This window comes from Mus pahari, chromosome 2, assembly GCF_900095145.1.
Source record: "Mus pahari chromosome 2, PAHARI_EIJ_v1.1, whole genome shotgun sequence".
NCBI classification, from domain to species: domain Eukaryota; kingdom Metazoa; phylum Chordata; class Mammalia; order Rodentia; family Muridae; genus Mus; species Mus pahari.
In genome coordinates, this window is record NC_034591.1 from 104,189,057 (window position 1) to 104,216,544 (window position 27,488).

Below are 27,488 nucleotides of genomic sequence, written 5' to 3' on the forward strand. Positions count from 1 at the left end.
TCACTGAGACAGGACTATGCCTTAGTGGTCGGAGCCAGAGACTCTGATCTCCGTGTTAACCACGTTTCCTACCTAACAATGTGTTTGAAATGAGCAATCTGGGCTCACAGTCTCCAACTAGGGAGACAGTGGCCCAAGGCTTATTATTGTTATTTCTTATGAAGCTAGATAAGGTATTCGGCTACTGGATCAGTAGGTCAAAGGGAAACTCAGGAGGCAATGACTCAGGGTCAGGTATGAATAGGAACATTGTATAAATCAAGCTCTCAGGGTTTGGGGGACTCTGGCGGCACTGAACGCAGTAGTCTCACTGGCTCTAAGTGTGGACCCCAGCTCTGTAGCATTAATGCCATGCAGAATCACTTTGGAAATGTTAATGTCTGGCCCACAGTGACTGAGCTAGAATTTCTGAAGTGTGGCCCAGCAACCTGTTAGACTTGCAGAGTGACTGGGAAGCCCATGTTTGAGAACTACTGACCTGCCATCTGAAGGCCCAGTTCTGCTGGGCCTTGGCCTGCTCAGGTGCCTTGCTTTTCTCTTGTATGGTAACCCTAGTTAATGTTACTTAAGGAAGCATCTTTGGAAAAGTCAACCTTAGAACATTCAATAGAACAGTGCCAATAGTGCCAAAGAGATGGCTCAGTGGTTTGCAGAGGACCTGGGTTCAGTTCCCAGCATCTGTGCCAGGCAGCTCCAGGAGATCTGATGCCACTTTATGAGCACTCCAACCCACATACAGATATTCCCCCACCCCCACAAATATACATTAATTAAAAATAAAATAAATCCTCAAAGTGGGTCAAAACACACATAAATAATTGAAGATAGAGAAAAGTAACATCACAAAATTGTCCCACCATGAGCTCATAACAAGTAGTGGACTTTCCTGAGTCCCATGGATTTGCTAAAGACGATGATAAGAAGGTAAATTCATGGAAATGTTTAGAACTGTGACTTGGAAATGCCTATGACAGCCTCAGTATTCTTCATACAAAGATCTGGTAGAGAGATGGACACTTAGCCAAAGGAACATTATATTCCAGTCTTATATATTATAATTATATTAATACATTGATATAATAATAGTAATCTGGGAATAAGTATCCCCAAAGGAGAAATACACAGTGAAAGATGGCACAGCCTTCGTTAAAGGTAATTGCAGCCCAGGACCCTTAATGGGATGGAGCTCCTTGAAAATGGTGAGGGGACTTGACACAGGTTTCGTAAGTGGGGAAACAGCACAAAGTCTGAGAACTAGACACTGACCAGCTCTCACTAGCCTTAAGGTTTTTTTCCCTAAGGCTAAACATTCTGAATTCCTTCAACCATTTGCCTTTGAAAAATTATCAAAGTCCCTGAAATCTGAGCTGCCCATATGCGCAAGAAGCCTTGGGGACATTCTCCAAAGTGTGCAAGGGACCTGTTACTGTCCCGTGTATCACACAGTTCTGCTTTGGCCTCACCACGTTGGGAGCACGGGTTTTGTGTTGATAGGGTCACCACCGAGTTGGTAGATTCTGATGCCAAGCTCACGGAGGTTTGTTAAGTGGAAAGGGAGGAAGGCATTGCAAGTAGAGAAGAGGACTGTTGGAAGATGCAGAGACGGCAAAGGTCCTAGCGTGTTTAGGACTCAGTGAGTCCCAGGTGCCTGGCATCTGGAGCTGGCCAGACAATGCAGGCAAGTGGTGGATGGACTAGAAAGGGAGGCTTTCCTCAGCCAATCCAAGACGCCCCTGCTCCCACACACTGTTGCAAGTCAGAAATCAAGAACACATTGAAAGCTTTATTTTAGAAAGGGCACCCCAGTGGCTACTTCCTGGAAGCAGGGAATACCTGCATAGTGAACTTTAAAATGTTAGGGTCCTTTGGGTCACTCGTTTCCTATCTAGATGGTTCTCTTTTACACTGACCTAGGGATTTTCTGGCAGGATTCAAGGAACCATGGACTATGAGTCTCCCCAGGATTGAAAGAGGGGATCGATCAGGCGGGGAAGCAGCCATGTTTGTCCTTTGGGGTTCAGTCCGAGTTGAGGCATTGGGCTCAAGTTTCCATAGCCCTGGCACTGGTGGGCCTACATCTGTCTGTCTTTCAAGGTGTGTTGACTGGAGGAGCCTGGAGGTGGATGGGGGAGGAGTGGGGAGCTGCCAGACTCCATGAGTTCTACACTCTGAAGTAGCTCAGGGTATGGCTGAGACCGTAATTAGGTGACTTTTATTTTTGTTTTGCTTTAGAGGAAAATTCGGAACCTGTGACTCTGGTTCACAGGCACATGGCTGGTCAGAGTGACTTTGAGTTGATGGAAAAAGTGGTCAACCCCATAAATCTTGTACAGTCATCACTGTGCCTCTGAATGTCCTGAGGTTAAGCAAAACAAAGCAGGGTAGGCCTTGCCTACAGAGGACCTTTCTGTCCTAGAGCTCTCCCAGGCACACCTCGGAGGGAGGTTCTTAGCCTCAGGCACACCTGAGGGGGATTCTTAGTTTCAGACATACCTGTGGGGGGTTTCACACCTGGGGGAGGGTTCTACACCTGTGGGGGTTCCTTAGCTTCAGGTACACCTGTGGGGGTTTCTTAGCCTCAGGCACACCTGTGGGGGTTTTCACACCTGTGGGGGTTTCTTAGCCTCAGGCACACCTGTGGGGGCTTTCACACCTGTGGGGGTTTCTTAGCCTCTGTCACTGTGAAGGCTTTGGTGAATAGGTTGAGGTGGGAAGATCTGCGTTAAAGGTGAGCAGCACAGTTCCCTGGGTCCTGCACAAAAAGGATCTGGTGAGCTGAACTCTAGCATCCATCACTCTCTGCTTCTGGACTGAGGACGAGAGCTGCCTCAATCTGCTGTGACTCCCTCACCATGCTGGGTTTTAATATCAAACTGTGAGTTAGAATACGTCCTTTTGGGGGCTGGAGAGATGGCTCAGCGGTTAAGAGCACCGACTGCTCTTCCAGAGGTCCTGAGTTCAATTCCCAGCAACCACAGGGTGGCTCACAACCATTTCAATATGTGTGGGTGTTCTGCCTGCATGCATGTACCTGTGGCACTTGTGTGCCTGGTACCCATGAAGGCCAGAAGAAGGTATCAGTGTTACAGGTGCTATGGGCAGCCATGAGGGTTCCCTGCAAGAGCCTGGGCTGTAACTGCTGAGCCACCTCTCCAGCCTCAACACGAAGTTGCTTTTCTTGGGACTTTATCACAGCAACAGGAAAGGCAACTAAGACAAGGTACTCCCATTACCTGCCAGCTGTACCAAGACGTGGTTACCATGATCAAATTTACAAGGGTGAAACAAAGAGGATAGGGGTTTACCTCAAGGTTTCTAAACAGGAAGGAAATAACTTCAAGCTCAAGTCTGCTGGACTCTCCTAAATGAGAAACCTATATTTTGTGTTTTGGTAAATGGATCAGGTTTCCGAGGAAGACGCAGGTTGCTGGAAGCTGAGGGAGGATTTTGTTCTGAGCCTGGCTCTCTCACCTGTGGATGAGAAACCTCCTCTCCTAAGAAGGGATGCTACTCGCCGTCCCTTGTCCCCATTTACAAAGTGGCTTCCTGGTTTCTAGGTGGCCCCACCTGTGTGACCCCTGCAAAGCCAGTGTCAGCATCTGATAGATCCTCAAACTCCCGTAAGAGCAGAAGCCCCCTTAGAGGCCTGGCCAGTTGGCTGGAGCTCTCTGCTGCCTTTATGCTTCCCCTGTCCTGCTGGCTCTGGGTCTCTCCGGTGGTCTATGTGGATCAGGGCCAGAGACTTCCCTCAGGAGCCTGCCGGCAGCAGAGCCTAGCTGAACCTGCCACTCACCACACCCTGGACAGAAAAGCTCAAGTTGTAGGCAGCTAACACCAGTGTATTTCTGACAGAGCCCTTTTCAGAGAAGCAAATCGAAACACAAGGTCCGACAACAACCAGGATTTTAAAAACTGCTATCTGATTTGTCACCACAGGAAATAACGTCTGGAGTTGTATACGAGTAGTTATTCAGGTACTACTAAAACAGAGGGAATGAGAAAGAAGTGTGTGTGTGTGTGTGTGTGTGTGTGTGTGTGTCTGATTATGTGACCATTGGCGCATCCTACCGTGTCTCCTGGCTGTGGTCTCATCACGGACACTCGATCGTATCCTTTCCTCAGCAGAACCCACAAGGCATCGAGTTTTCCCTGAAATAAAAGAAATGCAAGAAGATTACACATAAAACCAAGCTGGCGGACAGGCACTGTAGAAATAACTTTCCCCCATCTTTCCCCCAGGTCTCTCCCATCATGTTAGAAGCACAGATCTGGTGACTTGGTGAATGTGGATTAGGGACTCTCCACTCTCTAATGCAAGAGGTACAGTCTAATATAAGAGCTGAGAACAGACCTCTCACGTGAAGTGTGCTCCGTCCAAGGGAGCTGGGTATATTCCACTGCAGGAGTGTGTGGGGTGTCCTGGAGGACAGTGATGGGAAGACGTGGATGTCTGCAGAGCTCAGCCTCACTACAGACGCACTATGGGGGCAGCACTGATCGTGCCAGAGAACCCTGGGTTCTGAAGTCACTCTCTGGCGGGTCAAACACACACCTGAAAAACCAAGCTCTGGAACAGTGGCCAGCTGTCACCTAAGCTCTGGTGGGTTAACTGTGACCTTGCCAAGTGCTGAGTTCCTCATCTCCTGTTACAAAGACCTACAAAAGCCTTTGGAAATATTCTGAAATGAGTTTAGCGTTGCTGGTGGACAGAGCGGGTGTTATATTCGGCGTAGTTTTCTGCATGAGGCAATGCTAAGTGTCAGCTAACTGTTTCCTCGAAGGTTCTTATGGGACGAGCCCTTACAGCTCAGGATATTAGGTGGGTGAATGCTTCTCTTTATTTCCAGGAGGGAGGGGCTCTTAATATTTGGCTTGTAAATCAGCCCACCCATCTTGCCTTATTTGCTAGACACTTGAGCCCTGGATAAATGAGGAACAATGACTTGAGGCTTGAAGAAAATTTGGCTATTGAAGAAAGGCTTTTGAAGAAATTAGCTCAGCTATGCGCATAGCAAAGTGCTGCTTGCACAAGCAGCCCCAGGAGAAAGCGAATTCTGCTCCTTGGTGGAGCAGGTGACCACACAGAACCTAAGCAGAGAACTCTCACTGTCCCAGAGAAGCTGTAGCTGGGCTGTCTTGTCGCCAGCTTGCAGCACAGAAGTTTTTCAACTCCTGAATTCAGGCTCTTCTTAAATTGGGGGTTAATAATACTGACTCCTCGATACATTAAGTTAGCTTGAAGTTATCTCCTCATTTCAGAAAAATATTCACCACATGCTATCTGTTACCAAAGTAGTCATTAAAATGACAGTTGGGGAAGGGGAACAAGGCTGGGAAGGTGTGAGGCAGAGTGTCTCCAACGTATGGACATCCACAAGCACGTGCTCTTCCACTACCTCCTTCCCAAGCCAAAATTACATTCTTCTTCATCACACACAAGCTGTGCTCTGGACCCTGTCATTCCCTCAGAATGGATCTTAGAGCCACATAGGACATCTTGATGGCCCTCCGTATTCTGGAGATGCACTGAGCTCTGTCAGGGTTGGCCTGTCTCCTTCTTCTCTGCTTCTTTGCCCCTTCCCCTCTGCCTGTGCTTGATTTGGGCACAAAGCTCCATTGGCTCCATCTGTGTAGCGCCTGGCCTGACTCCCCATGTGGTCTTATGATTCACGCATCTGGCTTCATCTTGGGCCTCTCTGGAGGACAAGATCCAGGCATGGCGTGACCTCTTTAGGTCCAGACCAGAGCATGGGATAAACGTCTAGCTTCTAATTATGATGTTGACGTAACAGGCATTAAGAACAAGCATGGTAAACCAAATGAGCTCTCTTTTACCCACATGTATCCTTCCTTACACTCTGTCTTAGTTCATGGAGGTGTAACCCACACACCAGAGGGTCACCCTCTCTCCATGCTGCTTCATGTCCAGCTTCAGCCATGTTTAGGGTCTTAGGTCCCAGCTCACCTGACATTTCTTCCTATTCCACTATTTCCAAAGCCCTGGCTCTTGTTCCCTGTCACTTAGTCCATGGAACATTCCCTGTGGTCAGATGTAAGATCCATCCCTATGTATGGATACATAATGGTTAATAAAATAAATCTCAGGCCGTCTTACCAGCAGTGTGCACTCAAGCAAATTCTCTAACCTCTTGGTGCCTGGTTTGTAAGTGGTGTGTGTGTGTGTGTAGGGTATATATGTGGGGTGGTAGTATGTGCGAGTGTGTGCTGTCTGTTGGGATGTGCATGTGTCTGTATGGGTAATGGTTGGTGGTGTTTGTGTGTGTATGTGTTGGTTGTGTGTTTGTGTGTGTATGAGTGTGTGTTGGTGTGTGTATGTGTTGGTGTGTGCGTGCGTGTGTGTGTGTGTGTGTGTGTGTACTGGGGGAGTTCTACTTTCCATGGTTGTTCTTGGAACCCAGCCCGAGGTGTGAAGTGTCTCACCCAGGTGAGCTGCTATCTCTAGCTTTTCTGGACAAGGTGAGACAATCTTACTCCATTTTCTCTTCAGCGTCCTGAATTCTGACTGTCCCTCAGGTGAGCCCTCCATTTGTGGCACAAGCAATGTGGGTAACTGCCTTTGCCTCCTCCTAAGCCTGCATCAGGCAGCTTCCAAGGCGGGAGTTGAAGGAAGCATTAGGGAAGAGAGTGGTCTCAACTGGCTAAGGGCAGACGTTAGCTCCAGGGCCAGTGGAATGACTCGGCTGGCCCTGGTGCTTGCTGTGCAAATGGTGACTTGAGTTTGATCCCGAGAACCGACATAAAGGAGGAGGGAGAGAATCGACCGACTCCACAGAGCTGTCCTGACCTCCACATGTAAGCTGTAACATGTGTCCCTCTCCCTATTGTGCTTGCCCTCACACTCAATAATACATTTTAAAAATTAAGTGAAAAACAAAACCAAAACCCTTTATGGTCAGCTGAGTTCCTGACAGATGTTCTCAGAGCCCAGACACAGCAGAAACCTGTTACTTAAAGCTTTCTGCTTGTTCATGAAGATTCCTTCCCTAAGACCTGGTGCGTGCGTGCATGCATGTGTGCGTGGTGTGTGTGTGTGTGTGTGTGTGTGTGTGTGTGTGTGTAGAGGCACTGTCCCTGTCACATTAGGGTGTCTGTCCATCAGGCACAGCCTGTATACAATATGTACTTTAGACTCTGGTCTTCCTTCATTCCCCAGGCAAAATGCCAGCTGCTTCTGTGAAGCTATGACGAAGATTCCACCACAAACCCAGCATCCCAGCCAGGGTGTGTTAGCTGGCATTTAAAAATAGCTTCTTCCATATGAAGTTGACACAGCTTGACTATAAAACGGGAGATTTACCAGCGCCAGGCTCCCACACCATACCTCTCTCTGCTTCAAGCCATAACTTAAGTGCACGAAGAGAGGTGAAGGTTTATGCAGCTTCACCTGTCTAATGGTGAGGCCTAGCGGATCCCCATGCAAAGCACCCTCGAGCAGGGCGTGTCTCTTCTCTCATTTTGGGGTTCTTTGGGATCATCTATCCTAGCTCATGGATTCAGCTCTGAGATGGAAACTTGAAGATAGCTCCATTTATAGCATTGTTCTGGACAGAAATCTGGAAATACATGGTAGTTTAATGGAAATACAGACTCTTTGAAATCCATGGTAGTTTAATTCACAACCTTGTTGCTCACAGTCTGCCATTTGCAGGGAGCAGCCTGTCTGTATTTCAAGGCAGGTCCTGGCTTGGACCTTTAGCTGCCATTTCTCTCACTCCCTGACATGTGGAGAAGCTACTGGGAAAAGGGATGGGTAGTTTCTCCGAAGTCTGCAGTCAGTCCTAGTTTTAATCTGGCTGGTGGCCATGTATTTGGGCATGACTTAACTTGTCTGCAATGATCAGTTCTGTTTAATGAGAAGCACCGGGTGCTGTAAATCGGGGAAGCAAAAACCAAGCAAAGGAAAATGAAGCTAAATATCAGGGGAAATTCCCCCATCGTGAGCCTGGAGCGAGGAGGGGGTGGGGTGGGGAGTGTGGTTGGTGTGGTCAGTGTCCTAATATAGCATGGGGTACGATGGATGCAGGGACAAGAGGGGCCCACTGTAACCCTTTCCCCTCAGCTCCTGCTGGGCTGCTTATCAAGCATGCCCACCTGCTTCTCAGCTCTCTGGAAAGAAGGAAGATGGTGGATACCCATTGCACCACGTATATGATTCCAGCCACTTTTGCTGGAGAGCTCAACATGGTCCCGAGATCTGCTGAATGTTTTGTGCTAAGTGCGAGGTTCTCCCTGTTCACAGTGGGACAGGAAGATGGACACAGCACAGACTGGCCATTTTCCAGGAGCCTCCTATCCTTACTGACTGTCTGCACTTCTTTGCATACTGTCTCTGCACCACTAGCTTCCCATGGCTTATGGGGGAACTAGGACCTGAGAGTGAGGTGAGGGTGAATGGGGGCATTTGTCCCTTCTGTCCCCTTCTGACTTCCCTGGCCCCCTGTGGTGACTGTATTCCTAATCAGGCGGCCTCACTGAGGGGCCTCTCAGCCTAGCTCACCATTTGTTAATCCTATCATTTGCAGTGTTCCTCCTGAGTTAGTGCAGAACTGTGACAAACACCAAGAGAGGGTGCGGTGGGGGACTTAGGTCTACATACACCTTCTAGAAGGGTCCAAAGAACAAAGAGGCAAAACTGAGGAGGGTGTGTAAGAACATCTATAACCAGTTAAGAATGTCAAAGCCACAGTCTCTGCGAGCTCATATGTGTGCCAGACACAATAGGGCACAACCCGTGAACTCACAGCACTTGTGACAGCACACCAGGACCTGCGCAAGTCCAAGGCAGAATAACATCCAATCATGGAGAAGGGGCAGTGGGTACAAAGTTCCACTGTAAACAAGGGGCTATCTGTAACGGATACATGTCGGGAGAGGGGGAAACAGAAAATGTCTCCACTGGAGTACCTCTGGGTCTGTCAGTCACACTCCAAGGCAGGCCAAGGCCCAGGAGTATTAGCCAACACAAAACACACTGCACGATCATTGGTGTGTGTTTTGTTTTGTTTTGGTAATTTTTTTGTCTTACTGCTTGTTTTTAGAGAGAGAGAGAGAGAGAGAGAGAGAGAGAGAGAGAGAGAGAGAGAGAATATGAAGTTAGGGAGAGGAAAGAGAAGGAATTGTGACCAAAATATATCTTATAACATTAAAAAAATAATAAAACAAATGTCAGAGTCGTCTTTTGTTCGTGGGTCATGAGGAGACATAGTGAGGTGGATGAAGGATGCTAATCTCTGCCCCATACCACAGCTCCTCTTATTGCTATTCCCTGGTGGTGACTAGGGGGGGCCTCTGAGCCTAACTCACTTTCTGTTAGCCTCACCATTTGCAGTGTGCCTCCTGTGTTGGTGCAGAACTGTGACCAACACCAAGAGAGGGTGCTGTGTGAGACTTAGTATTTTATGAGGTCCCTTTAATGCCCACAGGCATCTTAACTAGAAAAGGCTCAGCATGAGATGTAGGTTTTAAACACACGAGGGCTGGACTGCTGCTGGTGGAACATCGGCTCTTTCTCAGGATTTCTCAGGTCCTTTCTGCACTCCTGCCCCTCTTCATGAACTGTGTCATCAAACGGCCTCTTCCTGGATGGAGTGTGACAATGTGTGGTCTAACGGGTTCGGGGGCCTGGAAGTGGTTTCTGGGCCACGCCTCACACTTCAGCTCTTCAGTGGGAGCTAGCGGAGTCCCCGCTCTGTGCCAGGCTCCGTGCTGTTTAGTGGAGGCTTTAAAGGATAATTGGTGCCCGCAAGGGGTGAAATCCAGTGAGAAGGCTCGTAAATCTGAGATAATCTTAACTGCGATCCGCCCATCTCCTACCTAGCAGTGGGCATGTGAGCGCTGGCATTAGCTGCTCCACCAGGTAAGAGGACCCTGCAAGCTTGCTTATGACCTCAACCAGACTTGTGACCAGGCGAGAGACACCAGTCTCACCGGGCTTCCTCCATGTGTCCTTCGAGGTGACTCCAACTCACTTAACATCAGTGTGCTGGGTGGTAAAAATTTCACATCGGGGACGACGTGACCAGTAACATGGGTTTTCTTGCTGAGGTTCCTGACACGCCCCAGGCAGGCTCTTTGCTCATTTCAATAACCTAGGTGACCACCAGTTCCTGTCCTCTGGGATTCACCCCTGCCTCCGGCAACGCTGTCTGTGACCTCCTGGGCTTCTTAAAACCCAGATGCTGGGCCCTACCTTGGAGTTCTGATACAGCCACCCTTGGGCGGGGCCTCTCATTGTGTTTTTCTAACAAGATCCTGGGTGAGGCTGACGCTGCTGGTTTGGGGACCACACTGAGAAGAGGTGTGGTTTATTACAATGGCTAAGGAAACCTGAGAGCCAGGATCATAGTATGATGGCACATGACTATACGGACATATAACCTAGGTGGGGGCCAAGGCAGAAAGATTATGAGTTCCAGGACACCCCATGTAACTTTGTGGGACTCTTTCTCAAAGGGGCGGGGCGGGGCGGGGCACAGCAGCCAGAAGTCCTTGGACAGCGAAGAGTATGGGACAGAAAGCTCAGGTGGAATCTTAAGGCACAGCAGGTGGAGTGGGGTTTTGAGCTGGCAGAGGAAACGGACAAGGCTTGAGGACCTCTTGGAGGTCTTCTGGGATCTTCATTCTGACGTTCTTTCCCCATCATTACCTGGCTTATGTAGGGCCGAGAAGTCCCACCATTTAGTATCTGTACTTGGCATAGTAGGGACTTGTCGAGACACATGGAGTGGATGCCGATTCCAGGAAGGTGTGGCAACGCTTTTACATTTCTAAATGTATTTGTCCATATCCTGATTCATCTAGCAAAATCTAGTCTGAAGCTTCCAGTTAAGAAAGGAACGACAGGCCCTTCCAACCTCGAAGATTCCAGAAACGAAAATTCAGCTACCACCAAGGATGCGGTGTTAGTCACAAAGTGGATTCCTGAAAAATGGCAGGACAGGAAAATCCCCCGTCTTCTCATCTGAGGATCCTCTCGGCTCCTTCCTGTCTGCACATGTCTGCACGCTACCGCACGTTCCTCACTGGAGAAGAATTAGCAGCAGCAGCCCGTTCCCCCGCCAGCTGTGCTTCACCCACAGCTCAGCGTTCACTCCTTTGCCTCAGGGAGGCTCAGTCTAAAAAAAGAATCTCCAGGCTTTAAACACAGCAATGGAAACTGCACTGCAGTTCCCGTGAGCCTGAGCTCACTCGGCTGAGAAACAGCGGCTGCCAATCTAGTTTAATTCCACCTACAAGTGCGTGCATGTGCGTGTGGAGGCCAGCGTCGGCTGGGGTGTCGTCCTTAGTCGTGCTCTGCTTTACTTTTTGAGATCCGGTCTCTTTGAACCCAGAGCACACTGATTCGGCTCGACTCTCTGTCCAGTGAGCTCGGTGAGCTCCAGGGATCTTTGTTTATGTGGCAATCACTTTACAGACTCAACCATCTTCCCAGCCCTGGCATTTGTTTTGATTTTTATAAGTGCTGTTCTAAAGCTAGGAAACATTCAGTGACGGGATACAAACTGCCACGTAGCTCCCATGATTGAGAGGGGTAAGGCTGTCGGAAGGTGTGTGGGCAGGAAAGGGAACTAATCAGTTCTCACACTTTTACTAGAGGCTCAGGAGTGGGTCCGGTTGGGACCTTTGGTTGCAAACCTCTGCAGGAGCCAGGATGGGTTATGTCTAGATCTTCCACAATGAGTTTCCAGGGCTCTGATGGCTGTCACAGTGCATAAAGGAGAGTGCTGACCCCTCACACGAACTCAAGGCCATATGCACCCATGTTGACAAGAGACCCTTGGGAACATTAATCACCTCCCATGGCTGTAACTTCCCAAGGAGCCAGAGTAGATCAGGGCTTGGAGTTGGGGCAGGGGAAGAGAGATGATGGAGAAGAAAGAAGATTGGCTCACAGCTGGGAGGAGGGATACAGGAGGGACTCTGGGTAGAGACACACCTTGATAGGCGAGTACCACTTCCGAGGGGAGGAAGGCCGGCGCATGTTGTTGTTGAGGTTTCGGGGTTCTGGGAACTCATATTCTTGCTCTGGCATCTTGACTCGCGCGTTCTTTGCCTTTTCTAACTTCGCCCCTTCTTCTGTGGAGCCCTTTTCTCCCCAGCGGACCTAATATAAGTGAAATCCCACAGAACAAAGTTACAGGGCTGCATGGTTTGCCCCTGAGGACAGGGTCTGAGGCACACACCACTGGGTCCTCTGTTCTTTCAGGAGTGTGAGCCACAGAGGTAGGGTGTGTGGAAAAAGGGGAAGTGGGGAGCAGAAGAGGTGATAGAGGTGGGGAGCCATGGGCTGGGAGAACGAGGGGTTGAACTCACTAGGTGGGATATAGAAGTGGGGTTTTAGTCCAACGAGAAAAGAAACCCAGGGGGTTTGGCAGATGGCCTCATCCGACTCGAGATGGGCAAGATGCAGGCATGCAGTTAAATAGCTGTACCCTTCTGCCTCCCCATCTTTGTATCTCATAAGCCACGCCTCCCCTAATCTCAAGCACGGACCACCAGTGTTTGCTCTGGGATTCTATCGCCAGGTAACTAGCACACAGAAAGTTGTGCGATGGCAGACCTCTTACCTCCATTCTTTTAATGCCTCCCACGCCGCGTCCACCGTAATAAGAGGCATCTACCGTGGGCCATTTCTTCTTAGGCAAACCATCATCGTCTTCTTCCTGCCGAGAGAGATCGTGACACATGAGGACAAAGCCCTGAGGTTGTGTGTGTCTCTTCTGGTGGGGTGGACAGGAGCAAGCTGGTAGTCAAGTCACACAGTTTCAGACCACATGGTTTAGTCACCATGCTCACAGCCTTTGGAGCTCCCACAGCCTCTCTGAGTGCATTGTCCTGATGCATGGAGTGGGTATTAAACAGTCTATGGAAGGCCCTGGGGAGCAGGTCCTATCCTGCACAGCAGGGTGCTGTTTGAATGTGACACTGAACTTGGAGCCTGAGTTGTAAGTCCCTAATGTAACCATGTTATAAGATGGTGCTTGACAGGAGGTCACTGGGTCTGAGGGCTATGTCCTCACAAAGTGCATTATTGAAGACTGGCCTTGTCCTAAGTGAGCAGTGGCGGTGGAGCTGGGACTTGATTGCTCTCCTTTGCCAAACCTTCTTGTCCTTCTGCTTCTGCCCTGGACGAAGCCCGAAAAGGCCCCATTAGATGCAGACCCCTGGCCCTTGGGCTTCCCAGAAGGACATCCCCAGAGGTGTAAGAAACTAATTTTGTTTTCTTTTGTTTGTTTGTTTGTTTTTTGGTTTTTCGAGACAGGGTTTCTCTGTATAGCCCTGGCTGTCCTCACTCTGTAGACTAGGTTGGCCTCAACTCAGAAATCCGCCTGCCTCTGCCTCCCAAGTGCTGGGATTAAAGGTGCGTGCCACGAAGTCCGACATAGTTTTATTTTCTTTATAAATCTTTCAGCCTTGAGTATTGTGTTATAGAAGGTCAGTGTTAGGAAGAATTTTATGAGTGTCTTCATTTGGTAGTTTTGAGAGTACAAACATTGGACACCAACTACTCCAGCTGTTTTGTGGCTGTCAGATTCAGAGCAGTGGAGGTGACATTCTGATTTGATGTCTTGATGCCCCATCTGGTGGATGACCCACCCCTTAGCATAAGAATCCAATTCACATCTCCCCTCCCCCACTTTTCCCAAATTTGGAAACACTCTGAGTACTTATGCATATGACACACAAAATTCTAATCTCTGTCCTTCCTTGGCCTCCTGTCTCATGTGTGCAGGGCCCTGAGAAAGGAAGACAGGCCGTCCAGAGACGGTTACTGCCCTTGCCCCCGGTGTAGACGCACAACAGGAAATGCTTAGACATACGCTCAGCTCCACCGAACCTCACGTTAGTCCCTGACCTGAGCTTCCCCTCCAAACTCAAGCACCGGCCACAAAAGTCAACACTCAGCCCAAGGTCTGAGCAAAGGGAGAGTCAGCGTTTCCCCGCGGTAAGCAGGACCCTGTTTATGTACCAGAGCCTGTAGGGTTGCACAATCCCAGGGAGAGCCGAGAACCTTTGATGTGTGTTTTTTTACTTGGCCAAAAGCTGGTGGAGTAAACTCACAGGGCTCAGCACATGCTCTCTGCCAGCCAACAGACTCAGAGAGTGCAGCTCTACATGGAGCTAAAGAAAAGAGGCTTCAGGAGGTATCTCCCCGCCCCACCCCCAGTCACTTTCAGAGATGTATCCAGGAGGGAGGACCTCTAGCACGGACGTTTTTTTTCTTTTTTGGTAAAGAAACTTTGGTGACCTCCATAGTTCCTGGAGGTAAGGATTAGCTGAGCTAAACTCTTTCACAGCATCAAGTAGCAGGAACCAGGGCCTTGTGGGAAATCAGCGGGGGGTGGGGGGGCAGGCAGAAAAGAGTGGGCCGAGCCACCACCCTCTGTCAGGGCACCCACAGGAGATGGCAGGGAGGGTGGAAGGCCGGGTGGGAGAGCCAGCTCTATCCACAGCTGCACAAGTGCTGCCCTCCAGTCTCTTACTCAGGTCAGACCCTCAAGAGGGAAGCCTTGTGGGGGAGGGGGAGGGGGAGGGGGGAGGGGAGCGGAGGCACAGATGGCATCCAGCAAATCCAGAGGGACCCAGGGGCATCATCAAGAGATGTCAGCAGTGTGAGAAGGTGCTCAGCTGGGGCTGGAGTCAGGTTTTCCACCAGGGGAAGTCATGCTTAATCTCAAAGGCTGTGGCAGCCCAGACGTCACTGGACTGATATTTGGGCAACACCAAGGCAGCACATCCCCGAGATGGCAGAGGCCCATTGTGACGTGTTTGTCTTCAGGAAGGCCAAGCTGAGCTTTCCCAGGAAGCCTGAGATCCCATGCTGCCCTTACTCTCCCAATGTTGCCAGCTTTGGTACTACAGTCCCATGTTGCAATGTGCAGGGGTCCCTGTGCCTGGAGAACACCCCCCCCCCATGACTGCTATCCATTATCCCAGACATTTCATAAGTTCCATACCCTATGTGGAGCCCCAGTTCCCCAGAGAATTTAGCCTCCTTTCTCAAAGCTTCTTACATTTACCTCTATTGATCAATTAAGCAAAACTGTGGGTAGAAGGAATGAGGGTTCAGATCCTGGGCCTCCCAAACTCCAGCACATACATAGTGCACTGGTAGAATCTACTGGTTCAGGGTGAAGGAGGCCCCTGGTCTGGATATCAGCTGCCCCTCAAAGCTTGGGCTGTTCTGGCTTTTTCTGATATCCACACACTGGAAGAACCAGATGAACAGATTATACCAAGGGGAACTTCATTCCCTAGCTCACTGTGAAGACCAGAGGGAGAACATGCTGGAAGCAGAGTCCAGCCCACACCTTCCAACTAACTTTATTATAGAACCCCAAACATCTTGAACCCAGATGATAAACCCTGTGTGACCCCAAACAAGAGCCACTTGAGTGTCCTTGCCTTCATCCCCTCCAGCCACTGTGGTGGAGTCCCCATGCACACAGGGTTAGAGGCAGAGAGAAGGCAGCTGTTCATATTTACAGAGGAGTAAGCTTTGTGGGTCTGATGACATGAAGGAAGACGAACACAGCCGAAGTGCCCAGGCTGGAGGGCTGAGGAAGTAGACCCCACCACAATGTTTCTTCTGGCCTTTGGGATAAGCTACAGGGTCTCTCTCATCTGTAAATTCATAGGTAGGCCTGAATAGTTTGGCAAGACTTCTGTTTGTAAATACAACCACAAAAGGTTTAAATTTCCCCCTTTTTCCCCCCCGAGTTGTGTTTAGCATGCCACAGCATGGTCTCCTCTGTCTCCATCCAGTAATGAAGGTCAACACGTGACTCTCCTGGGTTCTTCAGTGGTCAACAGTGTATTTATTTTCTCAGGAGTGTTTTTTTTTTTCTTTCTTTCAAATAGGTACTGTAATGTCGAGTACTGAATTCTAGTCTGTGCTGGAACTTCTGTTTGGATGCACATATTTGAGAGAACACGGTTTGTATGATGTCACTAGGGAGAAGGCCCCTGGTAAGCTATACCACTTTGCACGGCTTACTTTTCCTATCTAACAATCTCTCACATGTTCACCATCGACAGCCACATGCTGTTCAGCGGAGTTGGCCCGCCATTGATGCCTCTGGCAAGCGTCCATCCCTCTGCCTTTGGATAAGAACTACCAGCCACAGACAGCTCCGTTCTCAGCCCTCCTTGCCTGCCTCTTGTCTCCCCACACACATCCTAAGGAGACAGTTGGTTCTATGGCTCCAAGGTGAGATGTGGTGATGTAGTATGAAAGAAGATAGGCCAGCAGATGTGGGGCTGGAGAGAGCAACGGAGAACTCATGGGCACTGGGGCCTGGGACAGGGGCAGAGCTAGGTGACCATCTTCATACCAGTGTTAAGAGAGGCTGTCGTGGGCCTTGTCGAGGTTTCCTGGGTCTAGGTGGGGTGACCCCTCTATTTAGGAACAGGGGGTCCCCAAGATTGGAGGATCCAGTGTTGACCAAGAGGGTTCAGTCGAGAAAGGACTGCACTCTGTTTTCCCCTCAGGTTCAAGTTCAGTCTTAGTTCTATCACGTAAAAACTGTACAATCCTAGGTGAAGTATTTCCAACAATTTGAATGTGGTAAGTGCCCCCCCCAACCCATGTGTTAAAGCTGTGGTTTCCAGCTCATGGCGAGGCTGAATGGGGGCAAATCTTTAGGGTGGGAGGCCGATGGGGAGGAAGTTAGGACATTTGGGGTGTGTCTGTGGAGGAATAGTGTGGCCCTGATCCCTCCCTGTCACTCTGCTTTCTGGCTGTGTCCTTAGTCAGAAAGCTTCCAGTGTGACGTCCTGTTGGCACGGCAGCAGAGAGCCGTGTGACTGCAGCGTGTAACTGACACTAAGCTGTCATCTCCTCCCGTTTAGGTCTCCTGTCTCAGGTGTCCTGTCAGCACAGGGATGGAGCCATGCCTACCTTAGACCTTATTATACCCCGTTTCCTCACTTATGAAATGGAGTTACAATAGTGTGGCTTTATTCTCAGGTTGTTGAATGACTACATGAAACAGTACAGAATGGTTATTTTGTTATTTTCTGCTTACAGTTGTCTGGCTAGCCCTAAATGCCTAGCAAATATCCTCTCTCTCACACCTACTTATACATGTTAACGGGCTCAGATACAATATAGACTTGGAACCTCTTCCCCTTTCCTGGACTAGGGCCAATTTCAGGCTGCCTATCCCAGCATACAACAGTGCATGGTCTAGAGTTGTTCAATGAGTAAAAAAAGAAACTGTAAAAAATATTATTATTACTGTGTATGTGTGTGTGTGAGGGGGGTAGGGGAGAGGACTGTCTTGCCACAGATGATATATACAGGTCAGAGGATATTTCTGTGGAGTCACTTTTTCTTTCTTTCAGGCCTTGACCTGCTTAGCCAGTATGCTGGCCACAAAGTTTTTTTTTTTTTTTTTTTTTAGGATTTTTTTAAAAAAAGTAACTAATTAATTAGTTAACACATTTGCTTTATGTGTATTAGCGTTTGTTTGCATGCATGGGTACCACATATGTGCCTAGTACCCACAGAGGCCAGAGGAGGGTGTTAGGTCCCCTGGAACTGTAGTTACAGGTGGTTGTATGCCACAACATGGGTGCTGGGAACCAAACTTATGTCCTCTGCAAGAGCAGCCAGTGCTCCTAACCACTGAGCCATCTCTCCAGCCCCTAGGCCCAGCATTTTAGGTCTCTAGGAAGCATGGTGGCTGTTCCCAGGCAGTCAACCTCTATCCCAAGTCCTCAAACCAGAGCCTGATGTCTTAACTAATTGCATGCCAAAAAGTGCAACATTTAATCTTTCCTTAGTCAAAGCCCTACTTTGGGTGACTTATTTCTGATTCAGCGTTTGCTTGTTGAAGCCAGATGTTTCCCACGAAACAGGCTGAAGAGCGCTAGACTCCAGAGGGGTTGCTTGGTCTCTCATCCACAACTGAAACAGACCGCTAACCCAGGGTCCAGTCAAGGCAGCACTGAGTGGGGAGGGGGGCAACTTCCTGTGCTCAGGTGGGGTGATGGGGCAAGAGATCTATAAACTAGGAGGCTCTGCCTTTATCCCTGACTAGGACAGATCTCAGGGGAGGGATTCTCTCATTCCCAGCATGTTTGCATGTTTGTAGATCTGCATGTACCTAAGATGCCAGCTAAGCCATGCCACCTTTCCTCTCAGAGAGGAGGGAGGCTCAATGGAGAAAACGCCTCTTTAAGATTGGGCTGTAGGCAAGCCCATGGGGCACTTTCTTAGCAAGTGATTGATGGGGGAGGGCCCAGTGCATTGTGGGCGTTGCCACCTCTGACCTGGGGTCCTGGAACGCCACCAGAAAGCAGGCTGAGCAAGCCAGTAAGCAGCACTCTGCATCAGGCCCTGCCTGCAGCTGCCCGCCCCCACTGTTTTTGATGATGAACTGTTATATGGAACGGTGAGGAAAACTTCCTCCATAAGCTGCTTTTGGTCAGGGTGTTTCATCACAGCAGTAGTGACCCTAACAGGGACAGCCTCCCTCAGGACGTGATGGTCATAGGTCTGACGAAGGTCAGTTCATACTTAGCTTGTCCACATATACAGCAGGCAGAGGGGTTGCTCTCACAGGGTGCTCTTCTCCCGCCACCCCCACCATGATGTCATGGTCTTTCCATGCGGCCCAGGCTGACTGCAGGCTTGGGCGTCTCCTGCTTCAGCCTCCCCAGTGCCGGGATTACTAGCCTGCACCATCACTTGCAGCTCGTGTTAAGATTAACTAGATGGTTCCTAACCTTTGAGCATCCAATGGTCTTAAACTGTGATGCAGAGGAAGTATTTCATGCCACACCCAGAGACCACCAAGAAGGAGAAAGGGGGCTTCCACTTGACAGGAGGACTTTCAGGGCACAGGCATGGGCTGTGCTCGAGGACTCTGTGGGGTCTGCGCCTGGGGCTGGATTGGAGAAGGCTGAACAGAGTCCAGCTGTGATTTTCAAAGCATCATATAAAATACTTCATATGTTCTAAGTTACATTACTTCTTTCTGTGGGATTTCTCTTTTCTTCCTGCCAGAGCACATTAGGAGGGGACTAGGGCCCCAAGGAGCCCCGGAGCTAACACACATGCTGAAGTAATCTTTGCAGCAGTAGGACGTTGCCTTAAGCCTCCCACAAGCCTTCAGGTCCCAAGTGTCCGTAGTCTTCATTCCAGTTCAGGAATGAGGTTTGCTGTTTTCAGTCAGAGTTCAGCCTCCGTACAAAGACTGAATGAAGCTGAAAGCCCCGATGTCTTCCTTTCCCTTGCTTTTATCTGTTCTTTCTTGGCTGGGCTCTAGCCTTGCATCCAAGCCGTATCTGTGCACCTACGGCGTCTGTGGACCCTGAGCTAGATGCCACATGTAGAGGACATCAGACCCCATAGTACCCCAGCACCCAAATCTCCAGAATCTTCTAAGGGTTGATGGGGAGCAAGCACCGGAAAGAGCCACGCTGAACAACGCTGAGGGCGGTGGGCATTTCACCCCCAGCTGACAGAGGGGCTAGGTCATGGAGCGACACTCTCTGTTTTGGGTTTCTAAGAGACAGCTGCACACAACACAGGGATACTCAGACAGAACTGTGGGACCAGCCTTGGTTCCTGCTCTTGGAAGGTTAAAGACAGACATGGGGAGGGGAGAGGGAGAAGGAGTTCTTCTCTCATCCTCTCTGCACAGCAATGAGAGAGAGAGAGAGAGAGAGAGAGAGAGAGAGAGAGAGAGAGAGAGAGAGAGAGAATTAGTTCTTCTCTCATCCTCTCTGCACAGCAATGTAATGTTACTCCTTTGATTTCTGGGCAGAGAGTTAGCATTCCTTTGAGATGTGCTTTAATTGATTGCCACTATTAAGTCTCTTGGGGTTCACACAGTGTTCAGCACACGAGAAACTCATGGAATTTTAACTTAATCATCTTTCTTTCTGTGTAGGGAGGCTGAGCTGGGACAGGACTGAGCAGTGGTATCCGAGGTGCATATAAAGAGACTTTAGGGACCCAGTTGAGAACTGGAAACCTCGTCCATGTACCTGTTGGACCCACTAAGTTTCCAGATTGAGGCCATCTACAATGGCAGGGTCCCAGTTGCCCCAAGTTATGAAAGCCATTTGCTGGGAACTCTCACCCAGCAATCAGCTGCTAACACCTCGGCTGGGTTAGTAGAGCTGCACTGCACCACAGTGTTTTCCTGGCCCTGTTGGTGGAAGAGCTTGTCTGTAGACAGAGAGGATTTGAGAGGGAAGCCAGGATATTAGCATACCCCTCCCCGGAGTGGATTCATGACCACCTGGCAGATTTTACATAATACTGTTTTAAATTAAAGAAAAATGAGTTCCTTGGCATCAGTCTTAGAAGCAGTGATTGTCTGCTGAGTGTGGCAAATTTACCATAGCCTATACATGGAAAAGCACATCTGCGGTGAGACAAGAATCCTAAAATGTCTCAGAGGAAAAATTAGACCCTTCCAACCGCAGATTATTGTAGTGATAAAACATTTATTCTGAGTGTGGTGAGACATGTTTGTGATTTGGGCACTGGTTAGGCAGGTTCAGGCAGGAGAGATATATATATATATATATATATATATATATATATATATATATATATATATATATATAAAAGCCAACCTTTGAGAGGCCCCTTGGTCTTGCAAACTTTATATGCCCCAGTACAGGGGAACACCGGAGCCGAGAAGTGGGAGTGGGTGGGTAGGGGACGGGGGGGGGGAGGTTATAGGGGACTTTTAGGATAGCGTTTGAAATGTAAATGAAGTAAATAACTAATAAAAAATTGGAAAAAAAAAGCCAACCTTTGCCTCATGAGACCCTGTCCTCCCCCTCAAAACGGGGAAGGGTTGGGTCGCAGCTCACATGGAGAGCTTATGTAGCATTGTGTGACATCCTGGGTCCCACCACATCATAAAGACAACCAAAAAAACGCATCCCCTCAAAAAGCTCCCAGAACATCTCTCAAAATCCTTGAAAGGAAAACAAACAAAAACAGCAGACAAATGTACACATTTTAAAATTGGTCTTTGTGGAGAGGAACCAGCTAGCTCTGGCTGCCAGAGTTGCTCAGCTCCTGTTCATCCTAGTTAGGAGAGGTCCAAAGGCTCCTCTTCTCAGGCAACAGGGGCCCAGCCCTGCTCAGCAAGGGGCTAAATAACCAGCCAGTGCTGCCTCTCTCTGCCACCCTCCCACCGAATGCACCCTGCTTGGGACACTTACCTCACTCTCCTCAACAGGGGGTGGAGGGACCTCCTTGATGATCTGTAAATGAAAAGAACAGGTCAGTGGGAGTCGCTAGCCTCCTGCTTTCTAAGACATCTGCTGTGTCTGTAAGCCCATAGGAACAGTCCAGAGCAGCCCAATGAGAGCAAGGCCTGGGTGCTACTCAGCGTTGTAGTCTCCTGTAGAGCAACGTGTTCCCCAGCTGGTTTGTCCCACCAGGGCAGCTATGCTCATGAATTTGTTCACCTGGTCACTCAGGAAGCCACTCCCCTTTCCACCCAACGATCTGTTCTACACATGAACAAAGAACAGTGATAAACACACATGAGTTAAAGGGTGCTGCAGATGCCGGCTAGGTACAGACCAGGCGTACATGGCGGGAGCTCCCTGTCACCGACCTCACTGGGTCCATTGAGAGAGAGGATGTGAGTCAGGCTAAGCAACCCCTGAGAGAAGGAGGCAGGGAAGGGCTGCCCAGGGATCGCTTCCAGGTATAGACAGTTCAGATGCAAACGTATGTCAGTAACTATTTATAAGACTGTCCTTCAATTGTCCTGTCTGTCTAATTCTCGTGGAAAAAGACTCACAGACACCATTCTAGTAAGTCACCGGGAGTCCCTTTCCTAACATGATGCTTGGCCCGATAACTCTACTCATAAGAGGAATGTCAGCAGTTAGCGGAACTTTAGGTCCTTCCCAAGGAACCTTGGCTATGAACTACGGTGATCCTGATGTACATTCAGGAACTAGCTACCCTCACCCACACTTACTGTTAGAATTCTGGGACCCCACACTTCCTTTAGGTGACATCTGGCACTTACAAAGTTTGTCCTGTAACCTTTGCCATCTCAGCAGCAGAATCACCCATTTTTGCAGATGGGAGTTCAGGCATCTCTTAGCCTCTTGACCAAGGACTCCCTTAGGAGCACCAAGCATCTCCTTGCTGTCCTACTGAGTGCCTTTCTCCTCCTTTTTTATTAATATGGCGCGCTCTCTAGGGCTCTGGTCCCCACCTCTGTCTCCACCACACACGGTCTAGAACGTTATCTCCACTGATTAGACAGGCTCCCCACAGCAGCAGTGGACTGAGGAGCTCCAAGCATCCGAGGGCAGTACTCATGAACTGTGGAGGCAGAGGCGAAGGCCTCCTGGGGTTCAGGACTTCTGTTTCATCTGCTTCCACTTCCTGCTGCTGTGGGAAGCTGTGACTCTGCTCACCCACTCAATCCCCTCCTGAGACTCCCTCAGGGGAACCTCTGGGGAAGACCGGTACTGCCCGTTGCTGACCTGCCATCCTTCCAGAGACAGCAGATTATTTTAAAACAGGAAATGGCTGGAAGCTGGAGGAAGGGATGACGAGGTGGGGTAGCGACTTCAATGGGAGGAGAAGGGGGCATTGGCAGGATGTTTGCAAAGAGGCAGACGCTGTGGAGAAGACAATGTCCCCAGCTCTGAACAGGCTCAAGGCTGCTTGCTCCTTCACCTCAGGGAAGTCTAGTGCAGTTGTCAGACTGGCCTTCTCACAATGGTGAGGATTTGAGAGGCCTCTGGGTCTCCTGCAGCCTCATCAAGGAAGCAAAACAAACCCATAACCCTTGCAGGAGTTGAGTCACCCTGAGCAGCAGTGTGCCGTGTCAGTGCCATAGAGACAGTGCGCAGATGAAGGCACACTCCCCTTGTCCGCATCATTAGTAGCCCTCTGCATAAGCCAGGTGACTGTGTGGCTGGCTCTATAACCTGACAGGAGCCTGGTGTCTGTCTGGACAGTGGCCGTGGGATTAAGAGATGTCGGCAGCCTTGTACGAGGTAGTACACCGCAAGGTGGAGAGAAGGCTCTGCTGGTAAAGTGCTTGCGGTGCAGGCATGAGGACTGAGGAATGAGTTCGGTCCCAGCCTCCCACATAAAAGCCAGATGTGGAGTTTTGTGCCTCTCATCCAAGTACCAGGGAGGCAGAGATGGGGTGACCCTCGGGGCTTGCTGGCTAGCCAACCTGGGCTGATCCATGAGCTCCAGGGCTGTCTCAAAAATAAAGTGAGGAAGACATTTAACCTCTAACTCTGGTTTCCATATGCACACAGGCATACATGCACATGCACTCACATGCACACATGCATGCACACTCGTGCACATGTACACACACACACACACACACACACGCAGCACTGGGAGACTGCCACTCAGATCAACTCTCATTTACCCTACTTCATACTTATTGAATATCTATCCCATATCCTAAATGGGCCAGATCTGAACAGAGCCCCAAAGACAATCGCATCACACATGTTGCACTAATATTGATCACAAGGATCACAATCTGTAGCCCAGAGTCCACAGGAGTACACTGCAAACTGGGCATGTCAATTTCTGAAAAGCAAACTACCATGTTCAGCTAAACAGAAACTGGGCTCTAACCTGGCCTTGCCTGCTGAGTGGCTGACAGAGACAATGATGAGGGCCCCCAGTTGCTTTGAGCTGGTGAGCCCAGCCTGGCCTGGCACAGAATAGCCAGATAGAATCATTCCTATGCTAACAGTGGCACATGGCCACCCTGTACAAGGCTCTGAGCACAGGGAAACGCATATCCTCTGTGTGCCCCACAGCTTTCATGAAAACACAGCCCCTGCTATACAACAAAATTGCATTCAACTTTAGAAAAAAATGAAGTAATGAAATTTGGAGAATAGATGGATTTTGAAAGTATTATATTATAGGACGTGATCCAGACTCCAATAAAAAGTGCACTTTCTATCTCTTGTAGCTCTTCGTGTTTTTATGTATTAACATATCAGCGAGGGTGAGTGTGGGTACTGGCTATGAAACTAAAGAGGGGTCTATAAGAGAGGGCAGAGGGGTGGAAGTTGGGGCAATTGGGCTCATGGGATGTAAAAGCAGAAAGGAGGTCACTGAGGGTGGAGGGCACAGGGGAGGATAGAGATGGGAGAGTGGCAGAGAGGAGAATCAGAGGAGACAAACTCTGTAGTGCTGGGGACTTCACACACATGTAGGTGAACGCTGGCGTACACTCTAGCCAAGTTCAGGTTCTTGTGAGCACCCAAGGTGGTGGCTGGAGATACAGTGAAGACAGATCAGACATGTGGCATGGTAAGCTTGGGACACGCTGACCACCACGGTCTGGCCATTGTGGCTTGTAGTCAAGTCCAGCTGCTAGGCCTGGAAAGCCCTCTTCACAACTGTAAAGCGAGCTGATGCGCGGCGTTATTTTGCGTGCTCTCTCTCTCCTTTGGAAGTGCTCGGATGAGCTTTTATTTCTCGAAGCTCAGCTTGGTCTCGCTGACTCAGCAGCTGTGCTCTGGAACTGAGCGCACTCTGGCCACGTGACCACTGGAGCTACTGGATGTTCCTTCTCACTAGGCAGTGTGTTCAAGGTGGAAGTCAAACGTCCGTGCACGTGAAGGGCAGGAGGTCACTGCCTGGCTGTCATCCACTGAGAGATTCCCCACTACAACTTCCTATAGGTTTTAAAGATTGGTTTTATTTTTAATTTTCATGTGTATGAATGCTTTGCCTCCGTGTATGTAAATGTATCACAGAAGTGCCTGGTGTCTTTGGGGGTCAGAAAGGGATGTCTGGTCCCTTGGAGCTGGGTTTACAGAAGGTTGTGAGCTTTTATGGAGGTTCTGGGAACTGAGCCCCTGTCCCCTGTAACCACTGGGCCACCTTCCCAGACTCGTGCCTTTATATTCCTCTCCTTGCCTGTCACTTCTTTCCATGACAGGAGCTGGATGTGGCACAAGCTCCTGGGAGGCAGGTACTTGGAACAAGACATGGTACTGAACAGACAGGATTTCCTGGCCTCTTTCTCTATAGTCTACTTATGTCTCGGCATTGTTTGTGTAGGAGCCACACCCCTTACACTCCCACAGGCCCCTCTGCATCCTACACCTGCTTTCTCACTGCCGAGGGATGCCTGCCAACACAAGGGCCTCTCTGTGGTATACAAGGTCCAGGGCAACAGCTGAGACTTATGAATCTGTTAATAGAACCATGTACTCATTTTGATGAGCTCAGCAGTTGCCAAATTTCCCAATATTAGAATCATGTAGAGGGTTTCTTGCTATACAGAACTGTGTGTGTGCTGTCTTGCTATACAGAACTGTGTGTGTGCTGTCTTGCTATACAGAACTGTGCGTGTGCTGTCTTCCTAATAGGCTGAGACCAGGGATTTCTAGAAGGTTCACAAATAATGCTGACTTCAAGGGTGTATGGACTGCAGCCTTAGAACCATGAATTAGCTTATCCCTAATCAGTCTGTCTGTATCAATCTGCTCTAGGCAGGGGGTGTGTTTTGTGTTAGGTTAGACATTCCCACAGTGCCGTGCTGTGGAATTTTACAGCTGAACGAAACACCAGTCCTAAGTCTTGTGTGGCACAGGTTTGTAGTTCCAGTGCTTGTAAGACAAGGGAAGACCCTCTTGTCTCACAGGTTTGAGGCCAGCATGAGTTACACACTGACACCCAGTCTTAAAAAAAGATGTCATTGTTTCCTTTGTGTTGCTATAATAAAACACTGACCAAAAGCAACTTAGAGGAAAGAAAGGATTGATCTGGCTTATACTTTCAAGTCCCAGTCCACCACTGAGGGAAGCCGAGGCAGGAGCTCAGGTAGGAACTTGGAGCAGAAACTGTGAAGGAACTTTCTTTGCTGGTTGTGTTCCCATGTTTAGTTAGCAATCTTACACAGCCCGGGATCACCTGTCTAGGGAATGGTGCCATCCACAGTGGGCTGGGCCCTTCCTCATCAATTAACAATCAAGACCATCCCTTATGGTTAGGCCAATCTGATCCCTCAGTCCAGGCTTTCCTCTTAGATGAATATAGACTGTGTCAAGTTGACAATTAAAGCTAACGAAGGCAGGAACTAACGAATAAATAAACCAAAACTCAGCAGCCTTGGGATACTCTACGTCGACGGTGACAGTGTCCTTGCCCTGATTTCTGGTCTCTCGGGTGCCTCTACTGTCAAGGGGTGAGGACATCGTACCCTTGGCTCAGACTGAAGGCATGCCTTTCCCTCTTCTCTTGGACTCTGCTGCATATTGAACTGTCTCAGCCTGGGACAAGTCCAGCTTTGTGGCTTCCTGGGCCTCAGGCGTAGATCTTATCCTTCGTGGTCCACACTATTGGCAGTGAACACTAAGCTGCATTCACAACTCTCTTCGCCACCATGGACTCTGAGCTTCTGGACGATGCAAGCACATGTGGCCAGCCTTGTCTCTGACCCGTAGCTCAGAGCTCATTGCTCAATCACTACTTCTGGAAAGAATGAGCATGCGCTCCTCTAAAGGAGAAGGTACAGGAAGCGCTTCCTATTGTTCTCAAAGTCCTGCTCCCAAGTAAACACTCAACACTTGGTGGTGCAAGCCTCACTTCTGGCCTCTCAGTCCTCCTGCATAATTTTTTTGTAGGGTACTTAAGATATACAAAGTCTCCCAGAGCATCCCAGGTCACTGATGCATGTTGGAAAATCTCAGAGCATCGGGGACTGAGGGGTAACTACTGCTGGTCTAGCCAGCACTCAGACCCATTCTGTTTCTAAACTCCAGCTTCCAAGTCTGTTTGCTGCCCTGCAGCTTGACAGTTTGCTTCTCAGCACCGTGCACAAGTCAGTTTCCCAGACACCTTGAGCATCGCACACACAATCTGAGTCATTTTAACACAGGTCCATCCCATGTATGTTTAATCATGTGTGGGAGTCATGACAGTTCTTTAAAAAAAATCACAAAACTGAGAAATTGTACTAGCTTGAAAGAGATGATTTTCAAAGGCCAAAGAGAAATTAAATGAGCACTTACTTTAGTTTTGTGTGTGAGGTAGTGGTGGCAGAATTCATAGAATGGTCACCCTCAGATGTAGAGAAATATGTGATGATTCTATTTCATGTCACTGAGGGGACATGGCTGACTGGCTGGTGGTGAGCTGAGCAGGAAATGCAAATTCCACACATGCATGCACACATGCAAATTCCACACGCATGCACACATGCTCATGTGCTTTCTTGCTTCCATTTACATGTGTGCAATCAAGTAAGTCCCGAGAGTGTGTTCTTCTCTTTGTAGGAGAATCATATACAACGCCTAAGAGATAGGCGTGAGTCCTGGTTATATGAACCAGGGACCAAATGGAAGAAGAAAGCCTTCAGCATGGGAGAGAGGAGCCTGGACAACAGTGAAAAAATATGGGGTGCTGGGAGAGGCAGGGGTACAAAGGAGCCTGGGAGGCTTCATGGGAGACCTTGCTGAAACCAGGG

The 27,488-nt window shown here is 49.3% G+C and overlaps 1 protein-coding gene across 1 annotated transcript in view; it reads right to left on the minus strand.

Moving 5' to 3' along the window:
• Positions 1-27,488, minus strand: part of Antxr1 (ANTXR cell adhesion molecule 1) — a 196,246-nt gene that overhangs the window by 38,825 nt on the left and 129,933 nt on the right. The window contains exons 14-17 of the mRNA XM_029535282.1: positions 21,217-21,258; positions 12,588-12,683; positions 11,957-12,124; positions 4,069-4,149 (exon numbers count right to left, since the gene is read on the minus strand). Coding sequence (XP_029391142.1) covers positions 4,069-4,149; positions 11,957-12,124; positions 12,588-12,683; positions 21,217-21,258 — 387 coding nt within the window. The remainder of the gene's footprint in view (positions 1-4,068; positions 4,150-11,956; positions 12,125-12,587; positions 12,684-21,216; positions 21,259-27,488) is intronic.